General features: G+C 34.6%; 1 protein-coding gene and 1 pseudogene across 1 annotated transcript; one reads left to right on the top strand and one right to left on the bottom strand.

Annotated features, from left to right (window-relative positions):
- Window positions 1–1,657: 1,657 nt before the first annotated feature.
- On the bottom strand, window positions 1,658–5,894 carry LOC104586040 (DHHC-type zinc finger family protein). The gene is made up of 9 exons (XM_010243136.2): window positions 5,683–5,894; window positions 5,021–5,134; window positions 4,602–4,928; window positions 4,304–4,372; window positions 4,110–4,181; window positions 3,862–3,990; window positions 3,645–3,725; window positions 2,389–2,556; window positions 1,658–2,292 (listed from the first exon to the last, which is right to left on the bottom strand). The coding sequence occupies exons 1-9, from the start codon at window positions 5,764–5,766 to the stop codon at window positions 1,786–1,788; spliced, it is 1,551 nt and encodes a 516-aa protein (XP_010241438.1). The 5' UTR covers window positions 5,767–5,894; the 3' UTR covers window positions 1,658–1,785.
- A 5,097-nt stretch (window positions 5,895–10,991) lies between these two features.
- Window positions 10,992–12,219, top strand: LOC104586064 (G2/mitotic-specific cyclin-2 pseudogene; annotated as a pseudogene).
- Window positions 12,220–16,991: the final 4,772 nt, after the last annotated feature.

The following is a 16,991-nucleotide window of genomic DNA, read 5'->3' as shown; positions in this document are numbered from 1 at the left end:
AATTTTGAAAATCATAATTTATATCGTTAATACATAATTTTGTGATGAATTTTATAAAAATATAAAACTATTAATAATATTAATATTATTAAATCTATAATAATTATATTTTGTGTTTTTAATAATTATTTTAAAGTTTATACTATTATTACATAACTTCATTGTTAATTTTATAAAAATACTAAATTATTATTAATTTGAATATTATGCTATGATTTTTTATTTTATTGCATAATTTTGTGTTTTAACTATTTAAAATATAGTTATGTTAAAATATTTAGTTATTTAAATATGTAAATTGTATATAAAATATTTAAAAATACTCATTATTTGAATTTAAGATGTTTAGTTATTGAAATATTTAAATAGTTAAATATTTTTCTATGTAATTATTTATCTATTTTTGTTATTTTATTTTTTAAGATATTTAGTTATTGAAACATTGAAATGATATTTTATTTTTTTAATGTTAAACTTCTATTATTTGAATAACATTTAAATTGAATAATCTGGAAAATCATAATTTGTATTGTTAGTACATAATTTTGTGATGATTTGTGTAGAAATATAAAAGTATTACTAATATGAATATTATTGAATCTATTATAATTATTTTTTGTGTTTTTAATAAATATTTTAAAGTTATTATATAATTTGTTAAAATATTTAAATAATTTTTAAATTTTTAATTTATACTTTCTTTAGATATAAATTGATAAAAAGTGGCAAAGAGGATAAATAGGAATTAGAGATAATTTGGAGAAAAATTCTCTAGTAAATTAGAGATAAGTTCGGAGACAAATAAGATTTGAAGATGATTTAAGAGAAAGTGGGGGAGGTAGTTTAGGATAAATTTTAGGAGAAGAGATTGTTGAGGAAGGAGAGCATCTCATTGGTTTTTTAAAAAATGACATGGAATAAAAAAATAAAAAATTCAAAAACAGGAGAAAATTTCTTGACCGCTTTTATATATATATATATATATATTATCTGACTTCATTGCTAACAATGCTCACTTGGATCGGAATGATGCTAATTTTTGGAGAGGTTCAAATGACTGGATTATTTTCTCTTTTGTCTACATGAATAAAAGTATTTTCCTCTCTCAATAATAGGCCCGAGTATGGGATATATATTTGGCACAACTTTTTTGTGTGATGATGAGGTCATTTTCTAATAGCCAAGGTCCCTTGTCCACTGCAATATCTCGATCAAAACTGCTCGGAAACTTAACTAAAAAAAAAGCCTCTTTTGTTGTGATTCAACCATGAGTACTAGATTCAACCAGACTCTTATTTGTTTCTAGCTTTGTTTATTCTGCCCTTTATCCCTCATGGCTGAAGAAAACCTACTACTGATCTATCAAAGTTACTGATTCCAGCATCCACGGATCCAGTGGAAGCAACTGATGAGGATATTTTTCCGAAGGAAAATTGGCAAAGGAACTTGATTTTTAAAGTTCTCATAGATAAACCTGTGAAGGTTACAGGTTTAAAAGAAATGATTGTTAAGTTAAAGCCTGGAAAGTATATTTACCACAACTGAAGAAGCAGCAGCCCTTCGAAATATATATTTTCACTTCCCAATCAATCAATCATGTGCAGTGTATGTGCTTCGTCTTTTGCGTATCATGAATAGGGTGGGGTGAGTCTATTAATAAGAACACAAATATACCCCCATTGGATTTCATAACTCAAGATACACAAAGAATACATATAATTAAACAACAATCTTTCTCAAAGATTGAGAATCAAATAAAAAATTCAAACTTGTGAAGGTAGTCGACTATTTAGGGGATGACTCATCCCCGTTCTTCTTCAAGACAGAACATAAAACCTGCCTAGAAATATATGTTTCAAGTTCCTTTGATACTTCTGTTAGCTTCAAATCAAAATTGTCTCGATACTTCTGTTTTGGTGACACCAGAACACCAGGGAAAATAGTTGGGGAACCGGAGAACCGTCTCCTTGGACTTGAAAACTTCCCTGGAGAACCTGGAAGCCATCCTTTGGATACGAGAGGTGATGCTTCTGATCCTGCACCTACTGTACTCATCTGCTGGTTTACCAATGGACCACATTTTGTTTCTAGTGGCAGTGGCTTCAGAGACTCATGTTCTGTATTTGGCTTCTGTTTCATGATTCTTTCTCTGGCTTTCTCAGCTACCATTAGAGCCTTCTCACTGCTCATCTTTATTAGCTTCCAAGGGTTGATGCTTGCACGGAAGTTATTTTTCTTGTTAAAATTGGATGAACCAGGGTCTCCATCAATTCTTATGGATAATCTTGTCAACTGATGAAAAGTTAGACTTGTAGGTTAGTTTCATGATAATAATAGGCAGCTGCCACAGGTCTATTAATAATAGGTAAAAGTTGTCTTTCTTCTAACCTGTCTTGTGTTTTCTCCCCCACATAAAAACTTAGATGCAAATCTATGTTTTTCTGGTGACTCAAAGTCGGTGCTCTCATCAGAAGAAGTATCAGAGTCGTCAAATAGTTCTCCATCAAATTGGTTCTCTTCCTTCATTGCTAGTATATAGTCATATGTTTTCATTCCCTACATCAATTAGAAAGAAGTTCTTATGTTGGCACAAGTATGTAGATAATTTTTGGGATGCAAAGGAAAGAATAGAAAGGATAAAATAGTTTTAAACAAATTCTACGAGGCAGAAATTTACTTGAGACGGAAATAATAAGAAATAAAGACTTTGTTAACAGAAAATCTTTAGAATCCAAGCACAAAAGGTGATTTCTTCAAGATGCTGTGATCACATGAGATGAGCTCACTTATCATTGCATCCTAGAGTTTGAAAGTAAATAGTCATCAATAATCACTAAGTTATGATCATTATATGTCAGTGTTGCCAAGATGAATCTTCTCAATAAACTATTAGGACAAGAAGGTTCAGAATACTTTATTCCTTGAGTGTTTCCCCAGGATGGAGATCCCCACCTAACTCCCTGCACTCCCCGGAAAAAGACATAGAAGAAGAAAGGATAAAAAAGAAAAAAAGGATGACAATCATTATTTTGTGCAGGCTAAATAACTTCTTCACAATGTGTTGTTAAAGAACAAACCTAACATCTGATCAACAACTAGTGAAAGCAACTGGTGAAAACAAGAAGAAAATGCAAAACACAGCAATTCAAGAAAGCACATAGAGATTTTCATGGTTCAGATTTTAGCCTACATCCATGGACAATGGAGGAGCAGAAATCCACTAGAAAACAATTTGAGCAACCTCTTTCTCACACAGAAAACCCTAAAATCATTGGCATATACCTGAGCTACACTCTCAAACTTGCTCTATAGACCCCCCCCCCCTCACAACAACTTAACATTATATATTCGGGTCAGTCCCATATGCTGAAAACCTCAATGAAATTTTCCCTTCAGGTTTTTCTCCACAGGTTGGGTCATAAGTGGGCCATAACAAGAATCAAGGCACAACTCAACAATATGGTTTGTTGTTTGAAAGTAGAGGTAATATCTATATATCTATAATTCTATCAAACTGAGCTTCTAATTAGATGTTAAATCAGTACGGTGGGAGAATTCCATGTGCTTCATTCCATTCTCTACTCTTTTCTAGACAACATTTTTAAATAACAGCATTAAGTAGAGAAAACCATCCATGAAAATACCTTTCTAATGAGAACCAAGTGAAAGAAGAAAAGCTGCCCCAGTGCTGCTGAACTGTATGCCGTCATTAAAACCAAGAAAACCTATTGCACATTGTACTAAAAATCAGCAAGAATTATAAATTTAAGAAAATAAGATAGTTCACTGAATTCCACATGGCAATAGTATGCTCAAAAATAAAAAAAGAAAGAAAGAAAAAGAGAGTTCATCAGAAGTTACTGATATTGCTGCAAGAACTCCTCGTGGTATCTCTATATGGATTTTTTTCACCACTTCCTGCTCAATCCCTATCTTATCCACAAAACATCGGATGAATATAGCAATTGCACTCCCTCCTTCCATAACTAGCTGCATTAATTAAAATAAACAGAGAATAAGAACAACCAGTAAACAATTCAAGGACCTGAAGTCTTTTTCAGGATTATTCCTAGTTCAACTTGAATGTTTAAAGAACAGAAGCAACTGACCATTATCAATACAAAAACCATTAGAAGAATGAAGGTGGTGTAGTTCTTTTTTCCGATGCAGTTATTTAACCACTGGAACAACAAAAAACAATCATAACCTAACTCCTCCTTTTGTTAAACAAGCAAAATATCACACATTTGAGCAGAGATAAGGTATAAAAGAAAATAGGGAAAAAAACTTCTCTGCTGCTTACCCTACAATGATGATCAAATCCTTCAACACACCTGTTGCAGGTCCTACAATGCTTGCTGTGCTTTTTAACCTGATAAAAAACCAAGTAGCTCAAATACTCAAATATGTATAGGACTGGTGGTACACTAAGCTATAACTTGTTTTAGTTTCAGAGACTAGAAACTCCTGTCCCATTAAGTTTTTAGTCATTCTTAGATTATAGCTGTCTCATATATGGAGAGTTGTTCTCCTCTACCCTCCAAATCTTTCAATTCCAGAAGACGACACCATGAATGATGGAAATTACTTAACAAACAAACCTCAAAATCACATAGTGAGCAAAATGTGATATCATCATCTTTCAAATCGGGCATTACTGCATCGTCCTGAATAACAAGAGGGAATGGTAACAAGGGTTCCATCTGCACGCCAGTTTTTAGAGGATCCAAATATCTCCTCCTTATCCAATACTTAAGGATCTTTCTCTCCATCTTCCTGATAAATCTCAGTACAATCTGACCCAATAGGTATCCATAGTTCAACTTCAAAATCCCACAAGTTTTTTTACTTCTTTTCTTCTTAAAGCAAGTTTTGTCAGTTGGGTCTATGGCAGTGCATCTTACAAATAGGAAGGCTACCGATAATGCCTGAAATAATGGAAGTCATAATAAATAAAAGTCAGTAAACCAGACCAGAAAAATCAAAATGCAGATTAACCAGAATCAGCAGTGGGAAATACCACGAAAGAAAACAGCGTGACCACCGTGATCTCAACAGTTCTGTTTCCTAGATAAGGTCCTAGGAAGGCGTAGAAGTTAACGACAAGAAAACTGTAAACTGCCATGCCCACGATCTGCAAATCAACAATGATTTATTTCAATGTCATGGAGATTTAAAACAAGATACATGATTTCAAGCTACTGGACTAATGCACAAATACTAGGTTTCAAAACGAGGACTTCAAAATATAAATATAACTTTAAAGACCAAATTTTATAAGGAGAGTTGTTAAACAGATAAATGTACTGAATCAAGTACATTTTGTCAACTACTTTCAAGCAAATGAAGGTTTTAAAGATTTAAGGTGTGGGCTTGAACTTGGGGGTTCTAAGAATTAACGATTCTAGGTCTAAAATATGAACTATAACAGTTTTAGCACATTTATTCGGAAATTAACGAATAGGGTACAAACTAGGGTTTTTAAACACAGTTTTAACGATCGCAAGGAAGAGACCTAATAAAGTTGCCACTAAATTTTTCTCAAGCTTCAAAAGATTAGATACCTAAAGCCCTAGAGCTTTTCTTCTTAATTTTTTTAGTGGTCGTTTGGGAAAGACGTTCAAATAAAAATCTTAAATTCCAAAAGATTATTGTTTTGGAGGTTACTGATGAGAGGGATACCTGTAATGGGTGGAGAGGGCGCTGCCAGCCATGGCGTCTCATGTTCTTGACTTCGGGAGGAAAGTTACAGCTTCGGTCGAACATGGTTGATTCCTAGAGATCCATTAGAAGAACTTCGAACTTTTCTTGATAGAATGGCTAGCTACTTGCTAGTTGTTTTTTGGATTTCACGGTCTTCTCCTCGAATATGAACCAACGGTCGAGTCTTCAGAATTTAAAATTTGAACACATAATTTGTTAGGATATATTCCCAGCACACAGTCCCAACAACCGGTCTCGCCACAGTGCCGATCACCGAATTGGGATCTGCTCCTTACACCAAACTCACAAAGACACATTCGCATCCCACCGTGTATTAGGAACATCTCCCAGAGATATTCCGATGTGTGACTAGAACATATGAGACCGGTGTGAAGAGCGTTCTGTAAGAATTTAAAATTTGATCAAACATACCTCCCTTTTCTCTAAATGACATGAATGTCTTTTTTTCTTTGCATATTTTTCTTTTTTTTAATTCTTAATTCATTTCACTGACACGAATGTCTCTTCATCTTAAAATATAAAAATTACCCACTCCTTTCTCAAATAAATAAAAAAATGAAACCATAAATTTATATCTATTACAAAGAATCCTCTACCATTTCATTTGAATATTGAATCCGACCAAAAATTTGATATGATCTATTGGAGCAGTTCACAGGATTTTAATGTTATATTTAAAAATGTAATCCAATCATAAATCATTCAAATAAATAATAAAATGGTAGTAATCATCCAATCATAAATCATTCAAATAAATAATAAAATGGTAGTTTGGGGGTTCAAAAGAATTCTAAACAGCTGAATGAGATTTTTTTTTTTTTTAAGTTAAATGACGAAACTCTAATAGAGTAGGGTATTTGTCGCTAAGGCTGTGTTTGGTTGGTGCAAATTCATTTGCATTGAATCAAAAGCATGGTAGTGCAAATGATTCGGCTGCAAGTTTTGATTTATGTTTGTTTCAAATTTTACCTTATTTTGTTTGGTTGCATTAAAAATGAAGTAAAATAAGACATTAAGTAGAATAAAGTAAAATCCAAAACAAAATTAAACAAACATTTGCATTTTTTTTTCATTTGCACTCCCATACATTTGTACTAGTGCAAATAAAATTGCATTGCAACCAAACACAACAAAAGTGAAAGTTAAGAGGGTCTTTGTCGTAAATGAAAGTTTAGTGGGGGTATTTGTTACTGACCCAATAGTAGAAGGGGTCTTTGTAATTTATTCTTTTATTTTTACCAAAACAAGCATTGTTGCCACCATGCCAATCACCCTCTTGACATACATACATGATATTAGCTTAGGAGCTTTGTAGTAGTAAAATAATGGAACTTTTTTTTTCCTTTTTCAAAATTTTAAGTTCATAATTTTAGCCTAACAAAATCCTCCTCAAGGAGTTAGGATTTTCTCAATATTAGCACCCAATTTTGACTTGGTCTCTTCACCCTACCTATTTGTACCCTATTCTTAGACCCCAAAAACTCAAAAACACAACCAAATCAACTCGAGACTTCACAAAACCCAAAATACCCTCATTTGACACAATCCATAGGACAAATAACAACCTTGATGTCAACATTAACGCCTGATCAGACACCATCCCTAGACCTGGAAAACTATAACTTAGTTATACATCGGTTTTCATGACTAAACTGCAAAGATCCATCGTTATCATGCTAACTTCCTTTATAACGGCCCCGATCTATGCAACATTCAAACTCCAACTTCTCAAAATTAAATCCAACACACCCATCACCTCAAGACTACTAGGAAACAATCAACTAGAGAACCCTACCATGAATCTACAACAACCAAACACAAAGACATCAAGATCTCATTCCGATGGCCCTGAATGATTACCAAGATCAACCATATCTTTCTTAGATAAGAATCATCCACTTGACTCCTCCCCTTAATTCATGCCTACCAACCAAATTATAGCTCAAAATTCACCCGTTTGACCCCCATCAAGCCTAGATCCTATTTCAGCAAATCTCATTAATTAGAACTTACCATCTAGTGTCCCAACTTCACCTGAAAAATCAAACCTTACCATTGTGTTCAGAGACCCAAAAAACCCCACCACATCAAATTTTACGACCAACCACCTCCATTTGACAGTTAAAAAAGTGAGATTCCATTTCAGGCCCTTTCGTTGATTGAAAAACCATAAGCTAAGACCATGATCTGAACTAAAACACTCAATTCACACCTCTGATCAAAGATCCATCACTTCCATTAGATTCAAAACATTCAAAAGTGTCTGCCCACCAAATTTCATTCCAAAATTCCCCCGTTTGACCCTTCATCAAACACAGATTCTATTTCAACAAATTTTATTGATCCAAACTTATCAACCATAGATCTCAATCATCTCGACCATGTTTGTCTGATCAAACCTCACCACTTTGTTTAGAGACCCAAAAAACCCTGGCACATCAAATTTCATGACTAGATTCACCCATTTGATTGTTAAACTAGAAAAATACCCTTTTGACGCACTAGATTAAATTGCCACGCCATTTGTCCCATCTTGAAGCCTCAAAAGGGTGATGGCTGATGTCAGACCCATTCTTGACCAATTAAAATACATGGACCAATGAAACAGAGCCTAATAGGCTTAAAAAGCTCAAAATACTAAACAGACCCCTACTTAAGATTAAGAAAAGACAAAATAGTTTTTAAAAGTTCATCAAATTTATGTTTTTTGCCACTATCAGCCCCAAATACAGGGCTGCAACGTATGGCACGCCCCAAGCTCCCATTGGACACACAAATCCCACGAAAACCACCTCTAAATGGAAGAAAGAGTTTCACCAAATATGAAACCTTGACTAGGCACCTATTTCTTAGAAGAATCTTTGCCTTTTTGTGGAAAAAATCTCTATAGAATCTCAGGCACTGTAGCTGAACGAATTCAGACTTCACCCCCTCCCATTCTCTATAAATATTGACCCAATTCGAGCTTAAGAAGGGGACTGAAGGGAGGAAATTTGAGAGAGGTCCCTAGAGAAACAAAGAGAGAGGAGGTGGGCAATTTTATAACTTCTGTAACATACCCATTCTAATTGAAATCCCGGAATCCCTGAAGTCAAGCTTAAGCCTCATCCCCTATCTTTTAAACTTAACACCATAACCGATTAGCCCAACTCCCGCCTTGCTCAAGTTTTGTTTAAAGTCCTTTTAGCTACTAGAAAACTCTCGTCAAGGTACATACAAAAAGTAAGTCTTTTTTTAGTTTTTCTGGGTTGCTTGAGGTTCTAAAATATTGGAGAACCATCATTTCAATTTCTTCTTGACTGAGAATATAGGTAGAGAGGCGAGGGCCTTAGGGAAATCAGTACCTATGACCCGATAACATCACCTCAAAATCGGTCTTAGGGGAAGTTGAAAGCATGCTCATCCGAATTTAAGAAATTCTTGCAACTATTTATGTTTTTCTCCGAAAATAACTGAGCCTGAATAACTTCTGTTTCAGGTTGCTAAAACAGCTTGGAGAGAGGGGTGCCTAATAACTTCCCTCTCCCAATCCTTGGAACCCGAAATCTCTAGGTTGTGTGCCTTTTCCACGGAGGACGGAGTCACTATCAAAGACTTAAATCGAGTTTTCAAATCTGAAAATGAGGGCCCATTTCCTTTAAAACATGGGTGGCGACTCCAACTCTTTGAGCCGACCATGAGCTTCCTGGAACTTACACTCATAGAATGCTCCTTACAGCAACCTCACGGCATGTTGCAGATGCACATTGAGAACATCTCCGATGCTTGTATATTTTCATTGATAGGGTAATATTCCTAATGCCTGGTGCAAGTACTATGAGGTGGGTGTGAGGAGGATTTAGTGAAGAGAAAATTGGGAGATTCATATCAAGATAGGACTTATAAAATTTCTTGATCCTCTAGAATTATATACATGACAAGTTCTAATCTCCCACAAGCACTACTAGAAAATTCATCTATAGAGGCGGCCATAACTGCCTCTAAAACCTTACAAAATGCCTCTAAAGGTTATAAGAGGCGGCTAGGTAAGTGCCTTTAAAAGCGTTGTTGCTAAATGTTTTAGAGGCACTTGGTTGAGCATTAGAGGCGGACTATAAATCTGCTTCTAAATTGGACTTTTAGAGGCACATACGTCTGCTTCTATTGCACTGACGCTAAAAGTCTTATAAGAGGCAGTTAAAAGTGCCTCTGAAAGTTCAATTTAGAGGCGCATTTGAATGCATCTAAATGATTTTGCGGCAATTTTATGTGTCTCTAAAAGAAATCTAAGAAAAGGAAAAATCTATATGCTTTAATATTTAGAGGCACTTTTGGCCACCTCTAAAAAGGTTCCAATTTTTTTTTAAAAAGTGCAATATATTGTGAATATTGCTACATAAAAATTCCAATTAATACACTTATATGAAAATATATTCAATCAAAACATAAAACTTATATGAAAATATATATAAAATCTAAAAAGATACACCTTATCCATAAAATTCCAATTGACTTCCATCATCATTTTAAGAACAAAAACAAAAAAAAACAAAAACAAAAAAAACACAACATTCGACCCTCATTATATTCATTATTCCTTTTGAGTAGATGTCTTCATTTTTTAACAACCTACAAATCAAATATAGAGTAGTCCAAAAGAAATTCCTTTTAACATCTCAAAAAAAATCTCTTTGGAGTCTTCATCAAATCCTTTCTTCCTCTACAACCTGCAAAGAAAAGCAACAAAAAGAAACAAAAAGTAAATAGGTATAATTTTTGTAAATTAATAGTAATATTTACCAAAAACGAAGGCCAAGCAATAGTAGCTCCAACAAATGTTCCAATTGTCTTATGACGTCCATGAATTATCGGTACCTCAACATATACCTCTAAAAAATCTTGACCCAATTCAGTATCTCCTACTTTTTTACATGGGTCTTTGCTTATAATAACTGCTTTGGCCACAATTTCTTGCTTCCTTAAACTCTTCAGAAAAACCTAAATCATATCCTACAATCAAATTTTTTTATCAAATCCAAGCCATCAAAATAATATAAGCAAATAAATATATTTCTCTTCAACTTAATTACTAGATAAGAAAACATACTTAATTGTGGGTTCTTGGACATTTTAGATTTGTTTATGCAACAGAGGCTTTACTTGCTGAACATGGAAAGTCCATTTCAGATTTTGGCATTTTCCATCTAGGTCTTTGGCAATGTGGGTTATTGGCATTTTCCAACAGAGGCTTTACTTGTTGAACTGTAAATCATTTTAGGGCTTTGGCAATGGGGGTTTTCATTATCCATTTCAGATTTGACATTTGCCATGCAAAGCTCATTCAAGAGAGAGGCGGTAAGGTTGTTGCAGTAAGTGAAATAACAGACGCCATAACAAATAAAATGGGATTGGTATAGAAGAGTTGTTTGAGAACAAAAATGGAGGAGCTTCTCATTGGCCACTATTTAATTATGAAGCTTATCGATGATCAAGTAGCTGAGATGGTCACTTGGTACCCTAGTATCAAACCTGCATAACTGCAGGCTCTTTGTGGTTAGGTCGATGGACCTAATGTAAACCATGCTCTGTCCTTGGTCTCCACCTCTTAATTGGTTCATCCCCCTATCTTTACCTAGACATGGATGATTCTTACCATTTTTTCAAAAATATTGTTTTCATTTCTTACAATGTTTAAGAAATGAGTGGCTGTTGCAAAGCTGCTCCAAAAGGAGCGGCTGCTGCAAAGCCTGCTTGAAAGAAGGTTTTTGTGAAGCCAACCTCGGACACTGGAATAGAGATAAGCCCCAAAAAGGAAGTGACTCAAACAGAAGAAGGCACTAAAAAGGAGAGCTCCTATCTCAGAGATCATCCAGGAAGAAAATCCAGACTCTCACTTCAATCCTAACTGCTCAAAGCAAGGCTGCTTGTGGCACTGCTGATAAGCCCAAGGAACCCAGTTTTGACATTGATTCTGTAGATGCCAATAACCATTTGGTAGTGGTCGACTATGTTGAAGATATATACAAGTTTTACAAGCTCGAAGAGAACACAAGCCGAGTTCACGACTACATGGATTCACAACCTGATATTAACGGGAAGATGAGATCAATCCTTGTAGACTGGTTGATAGAAGTTCATTACAAGTTCAGGCTCAAGCCTGAAACTCTCTACCTTACCATCCATGTAATTGACCGGTTCCTATCTATGAAAGTAGTTCTAAGGAGAGAGCTGCAGTTACTTGGCATTGGTGCTATGCTCATAGCCAGCAAATATGAGGAGATATGGGCTCCAGAGGTCAATGACTTGGTTCTGATATCAGATAGAACATATAGCAGAGAACAGATTTTGGCCATGGAGAAAGCAATATTGGGCAAGCTGGAATGGACCTTGACAGTCCCTACACCTGACGTGTTCCTTGTTCGTTTCATCAAGGCAGCTGCTTCTGAAGAGAAGATGGAAAACATGATCTTCTTCATGGCGGAGCTTGGTTTGATGCACTACGAGACAATAAGATAGTCTATTTGGTTTGTCACTATCAGTAAGATAGTCTATTTGTCTTAGATAAATGACTGGAATTAGGCAAGCAACCTTTGAATGATTCTTTAAACAAGAATTATTTTTGTGTAACCAATTCAGCTTAGCTGTTGATTTTTCAAAATAAATGAAGATTATTTGGCTTGTCAAAAAAAAGTTTAAGAAATGACAAGATCAGTACTTCAAAGGGCATTAACTGCCTAAGAAAAAAATCACTTGTTAAGCATCTCCACATCATCAAGCGGATGCTGCCATGGGAAAGGCACTATTTCTTTATATGTGGGCATTGGGCAAGCATATGTTACTAGGAAAAACAAAAAGAAATAAAGAAAAAAATTGAGGGCATCACAATGAACTCAATTTTGGTTTCATCCCATAAAGAGTTTTGAAATATTTAAAGTCCTATAGGAAAAAAATAATATTGAAATGGTTTTGGAACTTGCCTTAGGTCTATGACAAGAAGCAGCCGTCCCATTTCTAGATAATGGAGTCTACAAGCGACAAAAATCGGCCTATATCGGTATTGTTTTTTATGTGTTTTTCTTTTTTTTTTTTTTTTCGAAACTGGTTTAGAGGGGTCAGTTTAAGGCTGGTCTATCCTCTGAACCACTTGTTGACCTGAAACACCCTTTATAGGGGTGTATCGGGAAGGCTCTAATACGATACATATAGGCTGATACGTGACAAAATTTTGATCCTTGGTCTCCCAACCAATACATGGTCTTATAGTCCTAGACTTTGAATCCCATGTTGAACCAAAAGGGAGACTGGACTAACCAGTAACCACAATTCACAATAAGCCACAAGCCAGATACATGTGTAAGGAACTGATGTATGTATATTTTAATGAATGGTGATTGACCCAAAGTTATAAAACCGTAGATAATCCCCACTTGTAGTCCTCAAATCAAATTTGGAAAAGAGTATAAATACAAATATATACAATGTAAATATATATAAAATAATACAAAGTATGCACTCCTTCCAAAATGAGCGTTGAGGTCGGATGCACAAGAAAAAGACGACACATTAATTGCTGATCACATTCACCAAAATATTGGTTACTGGCCACTTTACATCATTGATATTCTTGATGTAGGGCTGGATGAACATGACCAACAAGACAATACACCAGCAAGTAGTACATAGGCCGTAAAACGGTCCAGGTTCACGCTAGGTAGTCAATATTCGCTAGGATTTGTGGGCTTTGACGATAGATATGAGTGTATAAAATATAAATAGCGACCAATTAATAGAGCTAACATTCTTCATTGCGATCAAAGATAATAGAGCCACGTTTTGTGTCCCCTAGAGTTCCCCCCTTCACTTCAGCCAAGACTCCATTTGCCCAGAATTCTTGTCACAACAACTACTTGGCTGAAGTGTTTGGGGGAACTCTGGGTGCCGCCTAACACTAGGTGGGTGCAAGCAAAGGTTTTTTGTTCTTGCAAAATATGTTTGGTGTTGGTGGGGATAAAAGCGATGCGAGTTTCTCTAAGCTTCCATTCGCTTTTTGGTAAGTTATTTACATTTATCTTTGTATATTTATCTATGTTCTTTTATTTTTCATATAAATAAGGTAATGGTCATTTTAACCATAAAATACCTTAAAATAATCTCTTGTGATTATTTCCTTGTTTGTTTCAAAAAAAAAAAAAAAAACTTGTTTCTTTGTGGGATTGGTATCCTTCTCTCTTACCAATTCCCGTAGCCTTTCTTATATAATCTTATATAATCTTCTTTCTTTATTGCTAGTTGTAGTGGTGAGTTGGGCTTAGTGCCTTTCACCTCGGTTGGGATGGCCATGGCTATGGGGATGGGCTACCAGCTTGTCAATATGACTTTCTTTGCATGAACGTCGACAGCCAGAGTTTTCTTGCAAAATCCGGTCAATATTCTTTGCCGGTGGTTCTTCTTTATTTATTTGCTTTAGGTTGTTGTATAACATATGTTCAATAGTCAAACGGCTCATGTCCCACTTTTGACATGGCACAAATTGGTGTGAATTTATCAGAATTTTTTGATGAATAAAATGCAAGTAATAAAAAATGGAGCAAATTAAAAGAGCACCTTAGAGATTTTTTTTTTCTTTTTTTTTATCTTTTAATCAATAAAAAAGACAAAAATGTGGAGGGCGACTTAGTTTGGACTTTATGTTTAATCTAATTAACCGAAAAAATAATCAATCACATTAAAGATATTCTATTTGATCACAATTTATAATAGTGTATTTGCCAAAGAATCCACTTGTGATGTCTTGCTTTATTACTGATTCACTTTTCGGTTTCACATTATAGTTTTTTCATAATTAATGCATGTTCTTGTAACATATTTTATCCTATCTATATAAACACTAGCAAGGGTCATTATTGGATAAAATATTAGCAGATTCTACAATAATAGTATATGTTTGGCATTGATGCTGCATATATAATATCTTTTTATGAGAAAATTGTGTCTTTTTTTTTTGTTTGTTTGGAAATGTTGCTATCAGGGAGGACGTTTCCTGGAGCAACAATAACATTTTCTGTTTGGTACCAATGTTCCAGGAAACGTTTTCAGCATTGCAACTCCATGAAACGCCAAATTCAGTGATACTCCAAGCCATGCCTTCCCATCCGATTTCCAAGGCGTAGTTTGGAGCACCATTTTTTATGGAAAAATGGTTCCAAACAAACAGGCGTTTCCTAAAGCACCATTTTTTCCGACGTGGCGCTGATGTGTCGCTGTTTTCTGGAGCAATGACATCGATGCCAAACATTCATTTTCTTGGGTGACTTGCAACCACATGACAATAGCTAAATTGAGCAGCATCCTCCACCCGCAACAAAGGCTCAAAGATACCAATACACACAATACAAGGAATAGTAATAGATGAAAATCAATAGCAGTAATGAGACTTATCTAAAAGTATCAATGATTAAGGGGGTGTTCTGTAGTGTGGATGAGAAATTGGTGGGTGTGGACTACTGGTCCACACCACACCCTGTGGCAGGGACCAATCCACACCACACCACAGTACACAACTGTTCTGAACTATGGACAAACTATATGGACTAGACCAGTCCACACCCGTAGTGGCGTTCTGTAGGTGTACACTTTTTGATTTCATGTATCTCATATACATTTATGAATGATCTACACCAACGTTTTAAAAAACAACGAGAAATGGAACCGTTCTGGCCATCGGTTTCTGGGTCGACGGTCTAACTATCCGGTTTGAACGGATGGCCCGTTCTTACAAACAAATTAAAAATAAAAAACGGTAAAAAATCATTGAACAGGTCGACGGTTCGACTGCCCGGGTCAATGGGTTGTTGACCTTTTCAATAGTTTTTGGCCAAAATCGGGTTTGGGGTAAAACGAAAACACTTGCCTAGACGGTTCCTGGGCTGAACAGTCCGACCGTCTAGGTCAATGGTGGTTTGAAAACCTTGATCTACACAGTTAATCATAAATATCTAATTTTTGCAATTTATATGATAAATATATTGAAAAATGCATCAATGAATTAATATTAACCAATAAATATTAAATTTTTATAAAAATAATAGTAAAATATTTAAAATTTTAAAAATATATTTTAAATATTTAAAAATATTATTTTATTGATAAAAACATTAAAATTTTAAAATTAAGTAAAATAGTTAATATTTTATTAATAAAAATATTAAAATGTGAAACAAACAATAGGGTTTCAGCCTTTCGAGGAGAGTGTGAAGTAGGGGATCAAAAATAGTGTGGATGGACCTTAACCACGAATTTTGCCATGGATGAGAAATTGGGGTGTGGACGGGATCGGTCCACGCTATATCGTGGACTAGTCTCGTCCACAGCCAGCCAAACGGGTGTTCATCCCATCCATGAGATGAACACGGTGCCGAACACCGCCTAAAAGTGCTTGATACTGAATTTTTTAGCATCAACTTTTTTAAAAACTAAACGTATTAGGGTCCAACATTTTCATTTTTTTATTGTTTTCTTAGTATCTTCATCCCTTTGTTAGGTACAATTTTGTTCCAATGCATAATATATTTACTAGCGGGGACCCATGTGGTGCACGGGATTTATTAAGCGAAAGCTAAATAATAGAAAGGGTTATTTACTAAAATACCCCTAATAGTTTCATGGATTTAATAAAATCTACCATGTGGTTAAAATTTTACTAAAACACCACTTATAATTTGCAATGGATTTAATCAATCTTCCATTAGATGACAGTGGACAATGACAGTGTTGACCCTAATGTTCATTTAAATAAATTTAATCAAAAGAAAATAAAAATAAAAATACCAATTTTGCCCTTTATAAGACACGGGCAACCACTCTATTGGCTATATTTGGTTAATTTTATTTTCTATACAAAAAAAAAGTGTTAAGGGTATTTTTGGAATAAAATAATCATGGGCCTAATAGCAAAACAAACACACCTTAATGAAAGGTTGAAAGGTTGACTAAGTAAATAAGTTGTAAAATATATGGGATGTTTTAATAAAATGAAAACTATAAGGTATGTTTAAGTAAATATATAAAACTATAAGATGTGTTCTAGTAAATGACACCTAATAGAATCACATAAGAGTATACAATTGTTTTGTATTTTCAAGTTTTTAAATAATTAATAATTATTCATATTTATATATTATTTTTAATAATTTTTTATAATACAAAAATAACAATAATTAATTTTAGTTAGGTTTATTCATCAAACTGATGAAACCGACCAACCCGATCAACTCGACCCGAGTTGGTCG

The sequence above is a fragment of the Nelumbo nucifera genome, chromosome 4 (genome assembly GCF_055504915.1).
Source record: "Nelumbo nucifera cultivar China Antique chromosome 4, China Antique-T2T, whole genome shotgun sequence".
NCBI lineage: Eukaryota > Viridiplantae > Streptophyta > Magnoliopsida > Proteales > Nelumbonaceae > Nelumbo > Nelumbo nucifera.
This window is presented reverse-complemented; position numbering and strand designations above follow the sequence as displayed.

What these genes read in the sequence shown, in the direction of transcription:
- LOC104586040 (XM_010243136.2), bottom strand. Translation starts at nt 5,766, where the DNA reads ATGTTCGACCGAAGCTGTAACTTTCCTCCCGAAGTCAAGAACATGAGA. An exon ending in TGGTTTTTGTATTGATAATG is followed by an intron (nt 3,991 to 4,109) that starts GTCAGTTGCTTC and finishes TAATTAATGCAG; the next exon opens with CTAGTTATGGAAGGAGGGAG. An exon ending in GGGGAGAAAACACAAGACAG is followed by an intron (nt 2,293 to 2,388) that starts GTTAGAAGAAAG and finishes ACTTTTCATCAG; the next exon opens with TTGACAAGATTATCCATAAG.